The 16,845-nt window shown below is 43.0% G+C and overlaps 2 protein-coding genes across 3 annotated transcripts in view; one reads left to right on the forward strand and one right to left on the reverse strand.

Moving 5' to 3' along the window:
* The window catches only part of trmt13 (tRNA methyltransferase 13 homolog), a 5,288-nt gene extending 3,973 nt beyond the window's left edge, over window positions 1–1,315 (reverse strand). The window contains exons 1-4 of the mRNA XM_020609149.1: window positions 832–1,315; window positions 465–511; window positions 254–320; window positions 20–79 (exon numbers count right to left, since the gene is read on the reverse strand). Of these exons, the coding sequence (XP_020464805.1) occupies window positions 20–79; window positions 254–320; window positions 465–511; window positions 832–966 (309 nt within the window). The 5' untranslated portion in view covers window positions 967–1,315. The remainder of the gene's footprint in view (window positions 1–19; window positions 80–253; window positions 321–464; window positions 512–831) is intronic.
* A 1,485-nt stretch (window positions 1,316–2,800) lies between these two features.
* On the forward strand, window positions 2,801–16,845 carry map1sa (microtubule-associated protein 1Sa). 2 transcript variants are annotated; one of them, XM_020609139.1, is made up of 8 exons: window positions 2,801–3,105; window positions 6,702–6,803; window positions 8,648–8,730; window positions 9,223–9,363; window positions 9,520–10,951; window positions 11,036–12,832; window positions 14,725–14,948; window positions 15,036–16,845. In XM_020609139.1, exons 1-8 carry the CDS (start codon window positions 2,952–2,954, stop codon window positions 15,189–15,191), a joined length of 4,089 nt encoding a protein of 1,362 aa, XP_020464795.1. In that variant the 5' UTR covers window positions 2,801–2,951; the 3' UTR covers window positions 15,192–16,845. The 2 variants fall into 2 exon arrangements, with proteins under 2 accessions (XP_020464795.1, XP_020464794.1); XM_020609138.1 differs by having other exon boundaries at window positions 2,815–3,105; window positions 9,520–12,832.

Raw genomic sequence — 16,845 nt, forward strand, 5'->3', positions numbered from 1 at the left:
CCCCCCCCCCCGAAGTTACCTGTGGCACTGACTCGTCTCCATCTGCTGATCCAGCATTAATGTTCTCCACATAATAAACCTGCACAGCATCAGACACATGGAGCTTTACTCTGCAGGAATAAGATTCTGTGCATGTTGATGGATTTGTATATTTTTAATCATTGTGGTAAACTTAAGGTCAGTTTAAAGCTCACTCAGAACTTCAGACTGACGTGTCCGATCAAGTGATGAGCAGAACAGGTGTTAGCCTCACAGGTTTGGGTTTATCTCTGGAGTTACATTTCTTCAGGTGTTTGTCCAGTTTGTCTTCAGTCACTGTGCTGAAATATACACACAACATAGTAATGAAAAAAATAATAGGAATCATTTAAAAACATAATTCACATCTTTAGTTTTCTGTTTTTAGTGCTGCTGATGCTGCTCCGACCATAGCCTGACTGATAAAGGATCAGTGGCTGACTCACTGTTTGGGGTCCAGGGGACAGACGATCCTCCTGCTGCCTCCCTCTTCCTGAAAGCAGGAAACAGCTGCTGTATGACATGACAACGGACCAGTGACGTGTCAGACAGGTGTGATGCACAAGTGAGACAGCAGACGCTGCTCCACAACATGTTGGAGCTGTGTGTTGGAAACCGACGGCCTCCCGTGTTTCCTGAGGAGGACACCTGCCCCCCAGTGCAGCGGTGTGGCTCACTGGCGGGGTCTAATAGCTGGTGGACAACAGTTGAGGTCTACGGCACAGAGCGATGAGCTGGACTCACATTATGGTGAGGACACCACACTCACTGGTTTTTACTCACTTACTACGTTACCTGTGCCCGTGAACTCACCATGGTCGCATGCTGTCCGCAGAACTTTTTCCCGCGCCCCACGATCATTTTACAGAAACGATTCTTCTTCTCCACGAAGAACGCGCACCTACCGGGAACCGGAGCCGCCATGTTAAAGAATCTTCCGTGGTGCATTCAGGGGCTCAAGGAACTGTAGGTAATACCGAGTAACCCAAAATAGTGGGAAACAAAAACTACTCTTCCTCTCAGTCTTCCTCTCGTTTCTTCTTCCTCGGGGGTTTTAAAGCACTTGCCATCCTTAGCGTTGCATTACTGCCACCTTCTGCCTTTAGTCCAGGTCAGCATCCCGTTATTATACTCTATTGCAGACCTGGTCATTTTACGGCCCGCGGGCCACATCCGGCCCTTTGGGCGTCCCTGTCCGGCCCGCGTGAGGTCCGTCAAATCAGAACATGAATGAACAAAGTTCACGGGTGAACTTAAGATCCCCGACCTACCAGGTGAGAGACAGGTGATGTTGGCCAGCTAACCCTCAAAATATCAACTCATGCCAAAAAAAAGAAAAGTTGATGCCGAATGCCGCGTTTTCAACAAGACATGGGCTGGAAAGTATTTATTTACAGAAGTCATTTTTACAAAACTTTCCACACCCAGAGATGCAGCTTTCCAGACAAGTTATGTCATATCCCACAAAATCGCCAGAAAAAATAAGCCGTTTTCTAAGGGAGAGTTTATTAAAGAGTGTTTGTTGGACTCTGCAGCACTAATATGCCCGGAGAAAAAGGGCGCATATGAGAACGTCCCCTCTCCTGACGCACTGTAACGAGGAGGGTTGAGGACATCGCAGGAAATCTTTGGATCTACCTACATATGTGAACAGACATTCTCAGTGATGAAGTTCAACAAATCCAGATTTCAAAGCACTTGTTCAAGCCCAAGCCAGACTGGATTTCTCTCACTGAACAAGTAAAATGAACTGAAAATGCATATCTTTACCATACTGCAAAACACCTTTTCAGTGTTATGTGAAGTTGAAATTAAAATGGAACTGTGATGTAATGTTTGTTTGTTTTTACTGTTTATTACTCCTATAGGAGTATTTTCCTGTTTGACCTACACTACAATGGGAGATAATGAATATTGAGCAGAATTAAGTTCAAGTTATTGTTGGTTCGGTCTCCAACACAGTTCAGGTTTCTCATGTGGCCCCTTGTAAAAATTAATTGCCCACCCCTGCTCTATGGAATAGTTTTATTGACTGCCATTAAATAGTTCAACAGAAATCTCCTGGCCTCTGCTCACTACATTCATAATGTTAAACACTTTTAAAACCGAGTTCTGACGATGACGGTCCTAATTTCTCTATCTGGATAATAATTTCCAGCCTTTCCGTTGTTTCCTGCACATGTTCGGCTTCCTGTCGGATGTTTCCCTGTCATCAGTACGCTGTGCACACTGCACCAGTGTGTATGCTCATTAGTACCGGGTCTTTCCTCGTATTACCTCTGCTCCTTATTCTGTAATGAAATTACTTGTGTCTCTTGTTCTGCCGCTACTGTTCATGAACTTTCCTCCACGCTCAACTCTTTAAACAATGTATGTTTTGTGCGGATTTGATTAACTTAATCATAGTTTTTATTGAAGTCGTGTTATCTTTATTTTTATAGTATATTTTTTAAAGTATTTCTACTTTTTTGTATATATCACAGTATTTTTACTTAAGTAAATAACCAGTATACAGCTCCAATAACTACTGTACAGCCCATTCTACTTTTTGCATGTGTTTAATTTGATGTTTTATTTTTATAATTCTGCCCTGTCTTCGGTTTTATAAACAATCAAGGTACGCATGTGCTCAGTTTGGCAATTCATGCACACGGATTCTCACCTAAATATTTTTCTACAACATGACTTTAGGGGCCTCCGTATGCTCCGCTTATTTTCAGTCCCGGAGTTTAAATCATGGATCTATGCTTTAAATAAAATGTTGATTCTGATTTTTTCCTCGGTAGCCCCTTAACGCCCCTCGCAAGTCTTCCTCGAGTTCGCCTCTCTGATTGGCCCGCTTGTATGCCAGTTCATACATTTCCAGCCCCTAATAAGACGGGGCGTGGTTTGTGTGAATGTCCTGCAGACGTCATTAGCGAACTGTCCATACTATGATGGCGGCGGCAGCGACGGAACGGGGCGGCGGTCCCGGCTCTACTCCTCCCGGTTCCTCGCGGTCTACTGCGGACTACTCGCTGCTGGTGGTGGTGGGCGCACTGCGACCTGCTGGTCTGCTGGAGCGGCTGCTGCGACAGATCGATTCAGGTGAATAATGATGTAGTTAATCGGCACCGGAGACGCGGCAGAACCAAGCGTACGCTACGATTCACAGGGAGGGAAGTCCTTGGGGCCTTTCACAATAAAACCGCTAATGTCGTTACTGGTGTTGTGTCCAAAACTTGTTGTTAGAATATATGTAACCCTGTCCGTTTTATCTGCTAAATTGCGCCTCGGGGTTTAACACAACATAATAAAGCAAACATCTGTAGGTAGTTTTGGACACACGATATTATTTAAAACAGTAAAACAAAATTTCAGACCATCGTAGCATGCTAACCATATAACACCGTTAGCAAGCTTTAACTAGTCTGAGTAATTTCCTCATTCGCAGTTAAAAGTCTAATCAAACCAGCAGGGACTACTCAATATTTACAGGTATATTCATGTGGTTTGGTTCATTTATTTAAACATTTTCTTCTTCAGCAACATAGTGGTAAAATGGGAATTCGCTCATCAGGGAGACACGTATTTTAAAGGGATGCTGCTAACGAGGCAGCTGTTACTGCGTTTTTAGCTGTTTAAATTTAGAAATGATATCAGACACAGGACATCCTGTGCAACTCTGGTCTTAAGAGTTTTATCTTTAAATCGATTAAATATGGCATAAAACGGAGTTTAAACCTCGTTTACAGGCTCCTATTGCAGGTGTGTGTTGGCTGTTTTGTTCAATTTGTGTAAATGTTGTCTATTTTATGACTTCTTCTGGTTTCCTTTGGATATTAAAGAGTTAATTCGTTAAAAGAAAGTCACGGCCACATTTGGATGATTGTTTTTGTTGCGGTGATGTGTTTTCTATTGGAATAAATGTTGTATTTTATAGGTGTGTCTAAAATGTAATCCATTAAAGCACTATCAAAAATATTAAGTGTTCCCGTCTGAGGAAACACTTATTTTGAAAATCCCCACCCAACGGATGTTCTTTCTGTTGTATTGACTGGTTTTTGTTTGTTCTTGCAAAAGTAGACTGTCGAAAATCATCGTGTAACTTTAACAAGCAGCAGCCTGAGTTTTATATTGGGTTAGTCACCAGGAAAATAAAGTTGTATGGATATTTGTTTTTTTCATTTGACAAAAATCAGAGCAAGTTGTTTAATTATGGACTTATAGACAACCGGTTCTTGTGTCTTAATCAGGGCCTTCCAGTAGATCCCTTAGAGTTGGGTCATACATGGTTTAAACCACACTATTGCTGGGATGGAAACACTGGTGAGGTTCATTGGAATAATCAAGGATGGCTACCAGAAGTAGTTTTTGTTGTAAATGGACGGTTTAGTCAGTCAAACTTAAGATTATAGTGAGAAACAATCACAGCAGCCTGAAATCAGAATAATTTATGGGTTTGTGTTTTAATAAATGAGCTGAACCATTAATCGGTTGTTAGAATAATTGACGATGAAGCTAATGGATTAGTTTGCCTGAAATTCATCATCATGGAGGCTGGAGATTGGACCAGGGTTTTATTTTTTATTTTTTTAATAAGATGCAGGTTTGCCAGGCCCTCATCAGAGCCAGAACCAGAGTTTTAGAAGTGCTCATGTCCTTAGACCCCATTGGACTGGCAGCCGAAACATGCTGTAAAATGTTATATTTTTATTATTTTAATTTATTTTTCCACATTTTCTTTATTCATGTAGCTGTGTAGTAGTTAGACCATCCAGATTGCTGCTCTGACCCCTGCTTTAAGCGTCAGTGTTCCAGTGCATGTCTGGAAGGGGCTCTAGAGATGCACCAATACCAGTATCTGGTCCAGTACCACCCTCTAGTAATGGAACTTGAAAAAGTTGGTTTTAGTCTGTTTTCTAGCTTGCTTTTTAGTTTTTGTTGAGTGTGTTGTAACCATCCAGCCTGTTTTTATTGGTGTTGATGGACAAAGAGGAAGTGGAGTTACAGAACATCTTCCTCTTCCTGTTTGCTGAGGAGGGAAAAGATCATCTGACAGAGATGTCTCACTCTGTGTGAAAACAGACCCTGACCTGTCAGAGCAAGCCTAGTTTAACAATAAAACAGACTCTACTGGTTCTGTTGTGGATCAGTTAAAATGGGCAGAAACCTGTTTCATTTTCAGTCATGATCTGTTTTTGCTTGGGTTCACCATATTTTAAACGTGTACTTCATAAAACTGGACTCAAGTTCTCAGTGTTGCAGTTTCTCCATAATAAAGATATCTTCATGAGTGGTGAAAGACGCCATACAGGGGGTGTAACATCACCTCCAGACTGCACAGACAGGTGGTTGAAATAAAATGGCTTGTTAGTTTAGTCCTATGTAAAGGCTGGAGCTGCAGCATCAGTGTGAGCACAACTCGGTGTCCTCTTTCATTACAACTACAGGAGCACAAGGTACAAAGTGTACTTTATTGACCTTCAGACCATACAGCTAATAGTGTACAGCAGAATGAAATTGCATTTCTCCGGGCTCAATGGGCGAGAAATATAAAAGGCATCACAGGGTGGTGGGCAGGACCTGTAATCCGTAACGGTCTGCATGCCTTACCATGAGCGCCTGGGGCCTTTTGAGTCAGTAAAGTGACTGGATTTTCCTCCCATTGGCATGATTTGCAGTTCTCACCCGTGGTTCAAATTAGCTCTAGCTGATCTAAGCGTGTCTTTGTCTCCTGATTTGTATGCTGCATTCCGTGCCTTCAGACGCGCACACATATTGCAGCAGTGTCACGGTGTGACCACGCAGCTGTGGGCTGACGACCTGATGCAAGGTTTCCGTCACAGTGGGGTCAAGTCCCCAGAACTAGACCTAAGCTCCTGCAGACACAGAACGTAGTCTGATAAATAATCACCAGCATTTTAGAGCTGCAGTAAATTAAATGAAAATTCATAAAATCACCTTTAAAATGTGACTGACATATATGCAATGGCTATAGCGTCGCCACTTCCCTCCACTTTTTGGGGGGGGAATATTTTCATGAAAAATTGTTTATACATGATTATCTGAGGATGAACTGATTGTTGCAGCTCTGTTCTATGCTGTGACATGACCAACAACAGAAGACTCAGGTTTTCCTTCAGGGTGTTACCAGAGTTATCTGGCCGTGTAATGTAAAGTGTTTTTATCATCCAGCTGCTCCCCAATCTGTCAGTTTTATAGCTGAGACACGGTAAATAAACAGAGACATAGCTTCATCTTGGCCACACATCAATAGCAGGTTGATCGTCCAGGTTACTGTGCGAATGTCTGAGTGTAGACAGAGAAATGTGTGATCACAGCTGTGTGTTGGTCAGTCCAACAGTCTGTCCACATCTGGAAATAAAATATGCAGAGAAGTCATGAAACTGGGTTACACCTGGCTGAGGTCAGAGATCACTCCTACAGCATGTACACACACTGGGTGTTTTTTACTTCATGGTGAATCAGAAACATAGTCTAACAGTTTGCTTTATTCTAAAGCTGTGATGTCAAAGCAGCAGTGTTCACTGTTGTCCTGGCTCACTGATGAAACTCCTCTTTAGGGACCACATGGATCTCTGGAGATCAGCCAAAGAGCCGTGTTACAAAATGAGCTTTTTATCTGACATTGGAAACAAACTATCTGATGAGGTAATGCGTGAGTGATTTGTGTGTTTCAGGTGTGCGGTGCTGGCCCATAGATCTGGATGTTTCTGTTCTGGATCAGCAGCTGAAACTGTTTGTGTCGAGACACTCGGCCTTCCTGTCAGAGGACATGCGAGGTGGGAGGACGTTTGTTTCCATTACATTCACTTTAAAAGGTTAAGGTTCATCATGCTTGAGTTAAAATGGTTTTAAAAAGTGAATTCATTTATACACATTCACCTGTGTGATCACTGGAGCCTGCGGTTTGTGCTGCTGTTCAGCTGGCCCAGTGTTATACTGACAGATGTTTGTGGTGTTTGACAAGGGGGGGCTGTTGACATGTCCAACTCTGAGTTACTGTGACAAGTTGGAAATATTTAGTTAAAACTCGGCACATTTAAAGAAGTTCAAACCATTAGGATTTAGGTGATTGAAACCTATCTGAGCTGTGAAAGTCTGAGATTGGACGTTCGCAGCTGGGGTGATGACATCATGTATGTGTGTGACTGAGCAATCATTCTAAACCTGTTGACAAATCAGTGGTTGTGTGATGGTAACATAAACAAAGTCAGCTGAGACTCTGCTGAGTAGCCTGCAGACTCGCACACACTCTGGTCTGTTTTTCTCTCCTTATGAGGACCCTCATTCATATGATGCTCTCCCAGATCCTGGGCCTCTGCCCCTGTTCAGGTGAATATAATTGATTATGTTACTAAGACTTGTATAGAATATATACATATATATATATATTTGTGTGTGTACACACACACACACACTATACTGGGGACGTCCCAGTCAGTTTGTTTGGCCCTGACTACTTTCATATTATGTATCTGCCGAGCCGATACTTGTATTCATTAAATATCTGACATATTGGAACTGAAATTAATCTGGCACAATGTATTTTTCAGGAGCTTCTTGATCCAAATCCTGGATCAAGTCCTTGTTCCAAAATATTGTGCATTATCTTAAATGATTGATATTGTAGCATGCAGGGGGGTAGGGGGTGCCAGCGGAGCTCCCCTAGGCCCTGTTGCGTTCCAGAGTTACTGTGTGTTCATGTTCTGTCATGGGGACGGGACCAGGCCAGCTGGGCATGGGCACCATAATGGATGGTACTGGTGGGACTAATGGGCTTCAGCCATTGTGTAAATGGTTGTGTGTGCTTTTAATTTAAAAAAGCGTCAATCCAGTGTCTTGTGGTGTATGGGGGTGTTTTGCTGGATTTCTGGTTGGAACTAGTGAAATATGTCTGTGTACTTATTGGCTAACACCTTACCCTGGTCATGACTGACAAAAATGTCAATAAATTCACTGGATGTCGTTGTTTTCTCTTAAATGATGCTGTCTGCAGTATTAAAGGTCTTAAAGTTTTACCTTTAAAGTGGTGAACACCTGAGGAAATACATTGATGCATGATGCCTCCTCCATTCACATTTTCTGACATGTTGGTAGAAATACTGCACACACAGGGCTGCAGCTAATTACTGTTGTCATTACTGATACATGTGCTGATGAGTTTCTGCACCAAGAGGTTGGTCTGTAAAATAAAGTCTGAGGTGATTCTTTCAGATATCGCATTCTGTCCAAACAGATGGAAACTGTAAAATCCAGTTTCCTGTGAGACTAGTGAATTCTCAGATTTGCTTTAGTTTCTAATATTCAGTTCTGTCTTATTCTGGATTTGATCATATTCAGGATGTGGATCTGGTTATTGATCTCTGTTTGCTTGATCTAAGCAGTATCCAGGTTTCAGGTGTGTTGTAGTATCTCACCATTATAAAGACTGATCAGAAAGTCAGATCAGTTAATCACCTGATCAGGGCAGAGCTGAAATTACTGAAAGTCACTTAATTAGTTCAGGATAAAATGAGTGGTGGCTGGCTAGCTGCTGCCATGACTCCTTGCTCAGTCTGACTTACTCTTCTCCTCTTTGTTTCTTTGTTTGTTTTCTGACTGGTTGGTGTATTTGTTGCTGCAGGGCAGAGGACTCTGCAGCACAGCGGTGACATTCTGGACACTCAGGTTGTGGTGAATCCAGCTCATGACTTTGTCTGCTCAGAGGTGAGAACGGATCATGTATCAGAAAACTTTAACTTGTTCATCAGTAAACACTGAAAAGAGATGTCACATTCATTCTGTGGAATAGATCAGATGCTGCTTCTTGTTCATGTGTCTGAATCTTTAATGTGATTTAGTCTTGTGATTTATTTAAGTCCTCCTGGGTCAACTGTTTGTTTTTTGCTGCACTGAAATAGAGTGATCTGTAGAACTGATTTGACATTAACTCACCCTTTAGTGAAAGAGCTCACCCCAGCCAGTCGAGGCAGAAGGCTGCCCACCAAGAGCTGGGGTCTGTCGGAGGAGTTTTTCCTCCCCACTGTGCTGCTAAAGGGGGATTTGTTGGGTTTTCTCTAATAATAATAATAATAAAGTAAGATCTAGACCTTGCTTTGTAAGGTGCCCTGAGATGGTTTTTATTGTGATTTGGCACTATACAAATAAAACTGAATTGAATTGAAAATCATCTAAATCGATTTCCTACTGTGTGTTCAGGTTCGCCGGCTGATCCGTGATTCATCTCGACACAAACTGCTGGTTCTGGCTGGCCAGTGTGTCGAAGAGACCGGAGACATTGTCTTACAGAAAGGCAGATTCTCTCTCCATGACTTCATCCACATATTTGCTGATGAGGAGGTAAGAACCTACTGGCAGTAACAGATTAAATACTACGCATGTTGGATCTGATATTTTTGTCCCTCTTTTACCAGGCTTAGTACATGAATTAATGGTAATATTCAAAAGAAAAGATGTATTACTTTTATTGATTGTAATTGCTCTTGTTTTTGATAGGTTGGAGAGTTGTTGAGCTCTGCAGGCCCGGCAGACAAGGCCAGCCTTACCCTGAGCTGTCCAAACTATGGTCTTTGGAAGGACTATGTTCTGGAAAAACACAACCTGCAAGACTTCATAAACATCCAGATAAACCCTTCCCCTGTCCTACCAGAAATGGAGGGTCTGCAAGAGTTCACAGAGTACCTCTCTGAGTCACTGGAGCCTGAGTCGCCCTTTGATCTCCTGGTGCCACCAAGCACTGCGGGGTTCTTGAAACTCTCCCGTCCCTGCTGCTACATCTTCCCTGGTGGAAGGGGGGACTCTGCCTTCTTTGCTGTTAATGGTTTTAACATCCTGGTGAATGGTGGCTCTGACCCCCGCTCTTGCTTCTGGAAACTGGTTCGACACCTGGACAGAATTGACTCAGTACTCATGACTCACATTGGTGTGGATAATCTCCCTGGGCTAAACAGTCTGCTTCTGAGAAAAGTAGCCGAGCAGGAGGATGAGTCTGCTGGATCTCAGACCGAAGAGGACTGGATGAAAAACCTCATCTCTCCGGAGATTGGGGTGGTTTTCCTCAATGTTCCTGACAGATTGAAGTCCATCCAGGGAGATCCCAGTGAGTTGCGAAGTTGTGACCAGGTGGCACTCGCTCTGCAGCACTTGCAAAGACTGGCAATCAAGCCCGAACCTCTCTGCCGGTTTAATGGACCCATTATAGAGCCTGTTATCTTGTTTCAGAAGATGGGAGTCGGTCGTCTGGAGCTGTACACATTGAATCCAGTCAGCGGCAGCAAAGAACTTGAAGCTTTAATGCAAATTTGGCCAGATACTGGATCAAATTTAAAGGGCTCAGATCTTCCACTACCATGCCTTGTTTCCATTTGTGCTTTGCTGGTTTGGCATCCATGCAGTCCCCAGGAAAAGATAATTCGTGTCCTCTTCCCAGGGTGCACGCCACAGACCAAAATTATGGACGGACTTGAAAAACTCAAACATCTAGAGTTCCTCAAACATCAGTCAGTGTGTTTGAAGGATCTAGAAACATCTAAAACTGAGAAACAACCAAAACGTGCAGAGAGTCGGGAAAGCCTTAAGTCCCAGAGTAAGGACTTCAGACCCAGTAGTGCCTTGCAGAAAGACAAATTTGGACGAGTAGATGTCAAAAAACAGGAGATGAAAATAAAGTCAAAGGCATCAGGTGACACTGCAGCAAAAGACAAAGATGGGGAAGAAAAGCTCAAACTGAAGGATGCCGATGGTAAATTAAAACCACTGAAAATGTCTGAAAAACCTGTTCCAAAGAAAGATGTGTCAAAAGAAGAGAAAAGGGAAGTGAAAAAGAAGGATGAGAAGCCCCCTGCTGTTCTTGTAAAGAAGGAAGAGAGTGGGGAGAAAAAGAAAGAAGCTGTAAAGAAGGAAAGTCCAAGCATAAACCCAAAGAAAGATATTAAACTTGAACCAAAAAAAGAGAGCAAGAGGGATGTGAAAACAGAGGAGAAGGAAAGTCCAAGCACAAACCCAAAGAAAGATATTAAACTTGAACCAAAAAAAGAGAGCAAGAGGGATGTGAAAACAGAGGAGAAGAAAACAGCTAAGCCACCTCTTAAAGAAATGAAGAAAACAATAAGTGGAGCTTCAAATACAGCATCAACAGCAAGTACTGAACCCAAAAAAGCTTTGGGCAAGACTGGGACTCTAAAGAAAGATGGGACTCTTCCAAAGAAGGACACTTTGAGCAGGGGGATGAAGGGTAAGCCAAGTCCAAAGGAACAGGAAAACCAGAAAGAGGCAGATTGCTCCAAGGTGTCCACACCCGAGGACTTGACAGCTGAATTTGAAAAATTTAAACTGGAAGATGACAAAGGAAACAGTGGTCAAAAGGCAGTTATGAACCAGACTTCAACAGTTGAGAGTCCAGAAATGTTTCGCTGTATGGGGACTGATCAGGACATGGCTGCCTCTTCCTCGCCTTTTGCCAAAACACCAAAAAGTGATGTTGGTGTTAACTTTGATCTTACTTTGACTGCATTCCAACCAGTTGTTGGATCCTTGACAAATCGACCAGATGACCTCTGTGTGAGCTCAGAGGAGAAGTCGCTGGAGCTGGTTTCTCCTGCAGATTCAGCCCCTAACAGTGCAGGACATACTCCTTTCCAGCAGCCCCCTGAGGACATTCAAGGTTTGGGTGAGGACAGCAGCCTTGGGATGAGAGGATCCAGCCTGGGCTTCGAAGATTACAGGGGGGAAGGTTCTTGTAGAACCTCAGACCTAAGCTCCCTAAAGGAAGGACTGGAAAACTCCACATCCTCTCAGGATAAACAGTCTAGCCTTCTGACCCTCAGTCCTTTCAGAGACATCTTGCCAGACTCCTCTCCCACTGTGACTTCCATGCCAGCTGAGGTAGGTTCCCCTCATTCTACAGAAGTTGATGAATCTTTGTCTGTTTCTTTAGAGCAAGTTCTGCCACCTGCTGCAGTGCCACCCAAATGCCCCATGGGAGACAGAATCTACTCCAACGGACATATTAGTGACTCAGACTCCAACACAGAGATGACCTTACCTATGATTTCTTTCCATAATGAGCGTTGTGGAAATGGATCAGAGCAGCACATTCACAGGATTTCAGAACTCATCTCAGATACTCCACATGATGTTGATCTGTGTCTGGTATCACCATGTGAGTTCCAGCACCAAAAGACTTCAGAGAAACAAAAGCAGCATGTCAGTCCTGGATTCGCTACTGGCACCTCACCAGACATGTCCGACAACAACAACCACTCCCAGGATCAGAGCAGCAGCGACTGCCCTTCAACCCACAGTCAAGAAACTCCACCCACATCAGTTAGTGACTCCCTTCCATTGGCCACAGACTCTGATGTCCCCCCTGGCACAGAAGACTGTCCTTCCATCACTGCAGACATTGACTCTGATGATGATGATTCCAGTAATCTCTTTCTCCCCACTCATCCCCAAGATCATTCCAGTTTGCACTGTGCCCACAGGTCAAGGCAGCTTTCCTCCCATGACCCGCCACCAGCTCTGGTAAAGGACCTGCCCCCACTACCACCCCAACCTGGAGCATGCATGGCCGATGTAGAGGCTGATGGATCAGTCAAGAACCTAAAGAGTTCAGTTGCCAAGACCAAGAAACCAACAGCTACAATACAGAAGATAACCTCTGGATGTACCACAGCCCAGAATGGAAAGCTTAAAGCTGGCAGCTCCATGGGGTCACTAAAGACAACCCCAAGTCTTGATGCAAAGCCATCATCCCGAAATTTACTTGGTGGATCCCGACCTGGAACAGCAAGACTATCATCTTCAGGTAGGCATAGTCCTGTAAACACTTAGTGTAAGGTGCACATGGTGAAGAGGCACAAGTCTAGTCTACCAGAGACAAATGGGCAAGACAGTATAGCAGAATGAAAAAATGTTTTGTTGTAAATGTTAAATCTACTAATTCTTGTATCAAGCGTGATCTACTTGATTTCTGCCGAATCACTTCACTGCAATGGGCAGGTACAACCAACCTGACTGGTCTGCAGGTCAAGAAAGCAGTATACCCCAAACTAAACTCTTACCAAAAGCTTTCGGCCACCTCCCGTGTTATATTATACACCATTCCAGTAAATCAGGAAGTCCTGACACCTTGTAACTTGAAAACATTTCAGACCGTATGGATAGTTGAGCCACATACGGGGGTTTTAGTGGGATGCTTCTAGTGATCTTCACTGAGTTGGCAGTAGGGGTGGGCAGTATGGTAAAAATATCATTTCATGATTTTTCTGGCAGGATCACAATCTTCACAGTTTTTTGTCATGTTTGTTTTTAGACTATTTTGCAAGTTACTGAACACTACAGCCAACCTTATTTCATTATGTAAAAAATAAACATTACAGGATAACAAAACCTAATTGTGGGGGAGGACAACCATTCAGCAGTACATCTAGACCATAAATCTGTTGTTGAGTACCGCAGCAGTAGAATTCAGTTCAATTTAGTTTTAATTGTATAGCACCAAATCACAACAGCCTCCTGAACTGAGACTGGGAATTGGTTCTATAGGAGAGAGGTTTGATAGCTAAAGGCTCTGCCTCCCATTCTACTTCTGTATTTCCTGCACTCTGAGAGCCAAGTGCTCTGTTAGGATGATAAGGCTCTACGAGGTCTTTAAGATACGATGGAGCCTTGTCATTAAGGGCTTTGTATGTTAGGAGAAGGATTTTAAATTCTATTCTGAATTTTACAGGGAGCCAGTGGAGAGAAGCTAATATGGGAGAGATATGATCTCTCTTGCTAGTTCCTGTCAGTACTCTGGCTGCAGCATTTTGGATTAACTGGAGGCTTTTTCAGGACTTATTGGGACATCCTGATAGTAAAGAGTTGCAGTAGTCCATCCTGGAAGTAACGGATGCATGAACCAGATTTTCAGCATCACTTTGAGACAGGATGCTCCTGATTTTTGTGATTATTGTGCAGGTGAAAGAAGGCAGTTCTAGAGACTTTGTGCCTTGTAGCACCTTTTCATGATGCAACATGATATTTGCATTCATTTCTGCGACTGTGTTGTTGTGGTGTAAGTTACTTGGCATCATTCACTTCAGTGGGGGGCAGCCACTGTGCAGCAGTGACATCCCTGGCTGGGAGTAAATAAGGAACACAGTCAAAGTTAGTTCAAGAAAGCGCTATGTGTCTCTGATTTTTACACAAAATGAACAGTTTGATTCTTAATGTTGTAGGGTTTATTTCAGTGAACTAGGGGTTTAATTTAGTTGTTACATTTTTTAAAATGTAACATCTGACAGAAATGCAGGGGCGCCAATATTTTTGGCCATGACTGTATGTTTGGGGGGTTGCATCTTCATTGCTTGTTGTTGTTTACCATTGCTACTGGGGAAAGCTCCCTGAGAAGGAGTTTTCTCAACCAATCATTTCCTCAATAAACAATTTAAAACCATTTTCACACAAGCATATTCCTCAGTTTCAAATTACCATGTCCACAACTTAAACACTTTTTTTTTTTAATTTTTGGTTTGTATTTATGTATTTTATCTTTAATTGCTGAGTATAAGGTGCTACCACCTGCAGCCACCACTAGGGAGTGCTGCAGCACCCTCAGCCCCCCCCCCCTTCCCGTTCATATGACTCAAAGATCCACCTAGTGGCCACAAGTCAGGGGTCAGGGGGAAAGCGTTGTAATCTTATTTTTATGTCCAGGTCTCAAAGCTGCCAGTTCTGCAGGTTCTGAGAATTCTGCATTCTACGTGGACCTGGCCTACCTGCCTTCTGGCTGTGCTGCTTCCACCATGGACCTGGAGTTTTTCAGGCGTCTTCGGTCCTCGTATTACATCATCAGCGGAGATGATCCTGTAAAGAATGTGTCGATGAGGAGTATTCTGGACTCCCTGCTGGAGGGGAAGAGCAGCTGGCCCGAGGTTCAGGTCAGTGAAAACACAGTGTCGTGTTTGTTGGCTTTACCTCCTTATTATCTGTTCGCTGATTCGTCTGTCTCCCTGATCTCTCCCAAGGTGACTCTGATCCCAACATTTGATTCACTGGCAATGCACGAGTGGTACCAGGAGACCCATGACCGGCAGAGAGAGCTGTCAATCACCGTGCTGGGCAGCAGCAGCACCGTGGCCATGCAGGAGGAGACCTTCCCTGCCTGCAAGGTTGAGTTCTGAGCCCCGCCCACTTCACCTCTGCACAGGTAGATGATGAAACAGAGAATAGACTTTTATTGTTCCCATGGTTAGAGCCTGACCAGACCAGTGATGGGATGCACCTGTCAGCTGCATCATCATTCTGCATGACTTCCTTTACTTTTCCTGCACCTGTGTGACATCATGTGTGCTTGTCACCCGTCACTGGCTATCATTTCCTCTCTGCTGGATCAGGACCTCGTTAACTGAAGGCTGGATAATTACCAGAACTATAGAACCAGAGCGAGCCGATGAAAAGGAAAATTAGTGGGAACAGAACATTCGACAGATTTGATATGCAACATGAATCAGAATGATATTTGTCACACTAAGGTGTGTTGTGATAGCTGCTGTGCAAACAGAACTTGGTGTTCGGCTGCAGTTTTCATTCTTAGTTGTAGTTTCCATGCTGATTCGAGTCAGACAGAAGAGAAATAGTGGATCACCCCTAACTCTGTGTTCTCTGAGAGCTGAAGGCTGTAATTATAAGATAAAGGTCTAGAAAGAATTTCTAGAAAAATTGTGTATCACATAATCATCACTTCACAGTTATGAGTTCTGAATCTCAAAAATACCAAGTCTGTGTCTTGTACTTATGAGACCAGGCTTACTTTGTCTTGGCTTAAAATTATGCAGTAATTGCTTCAGATTTATGACTTGTAATTAAACAACCTCTATGTAATTATGCTACAGTTGCTATCTCATAACTAAACAATATTTAGCTGTAATTAATCATATTGTAATTACACAAACTATACCTGACAGTAACCAGAACTTGCAATTATAGAATTTACACCTTGGGATCATGATTTTTGTTTTATAAAATTTTATTTTAAATCACACGATCCGTATCTGGAAAATATGCAGTCTTTTCTCCCCGTTATTCCATTGTAGCTAGTTCGGGCACCTTTGTTTGTGTCTCATAGGATTTTTATGACGGAATCCTTAGCTCATAATTTAAAAACCTGTTTTCTTGTGGTTCTGAAGCAGACAAATCAGAATACGCTTTTTCCTTGGCTGACTGTGATTTCCTTTACCACAGCTCAGCTGATTTTCTGAACTTTCTGATCCAGCAGACAGAAGCGACTTTTGATGTTCACACAGGAATCTGTTATAAATGTGTTGCCTCCACCTGTACCGTTTAATCATGTGAAGGTTCAAACACGGTGGCACGACTTGGCTTCTGGTCTAAAGTTTCACCCCTTTGTCATGAAGGAAAATCACCAAAATACTTCCGCTTTGATGCGAACATAGTTTGTATTTGTACTGTGTGAGATTATTCTGGGATGTTGTTAGATGCAGCAGCTGATGGTACCACCACAGTCTGTCTAAATACTTCATTACCCATGAGCCTCAGCTGTTTGTACCAAACTGTGCTGCACAGCTGCTGGACTGGTCCTCAATTAAGTCAAAATGTAAAAGTAAATTTAAATGCCTGACCATGTCTGAGTATTTCATCTGCGGTTATTCACATGGCAACAGAGTGTGCGAAGCTCTGATTGGATGATTCTTGAAACAGTGTTCTCTGGGATGTGTAGGGCTGTTCAGCTGATTTTAAAGCTGCTACAGTGAAATAAATACATCAGTTACCAAGATCCATTCAAAATGTGTTTTTTTTTTTTTTTATGTTAATGAC

The sequence above is a fragment of the Monopterus albus genome, unplaced genomic scaffold (genome assembly GCF_001952655.1).
Source record: "Monopterus albus unplaced genomic scaffold, M_albus_1.0 scaffold98.1, whole genome shotgun sequence".
Taxonomy (NCBI): domain Eukaryota; kingdom Metazoa; phylum Chordata; class Actinopteri; order Synbranchiformes; family Synbranchidae; genus Monopterus; species Monopterus albus.

What these genes read in the sequence shown, in the direction of transcription:
- map1sa (XM_020609138.1), top strand. Translation starts at nt 2,952, where the DNA reads ATGATGGCGGCGGCAGCGACGGAACGGGGCGGCGGTCCCGGCTCTACT. An exon ending in ACATATTTGCTGATGAGGAG is followed by an intron (nt 9,364 to 9,519) that starts GTAAGAACCTAC and finishes TGTTTTTGATAG; the next exon opens with GTTGGAGAGTTGTTGAGCTC. An exon ending in GCAGCTGGCCCGAGGTTCAG is followed by an intron (nt 14,949 to 15,035) that starts GTCAGTGAAAAC and finishes ATCTCTCCCAAG; the next exon opens with GTGACTCTGATCCCAACATT.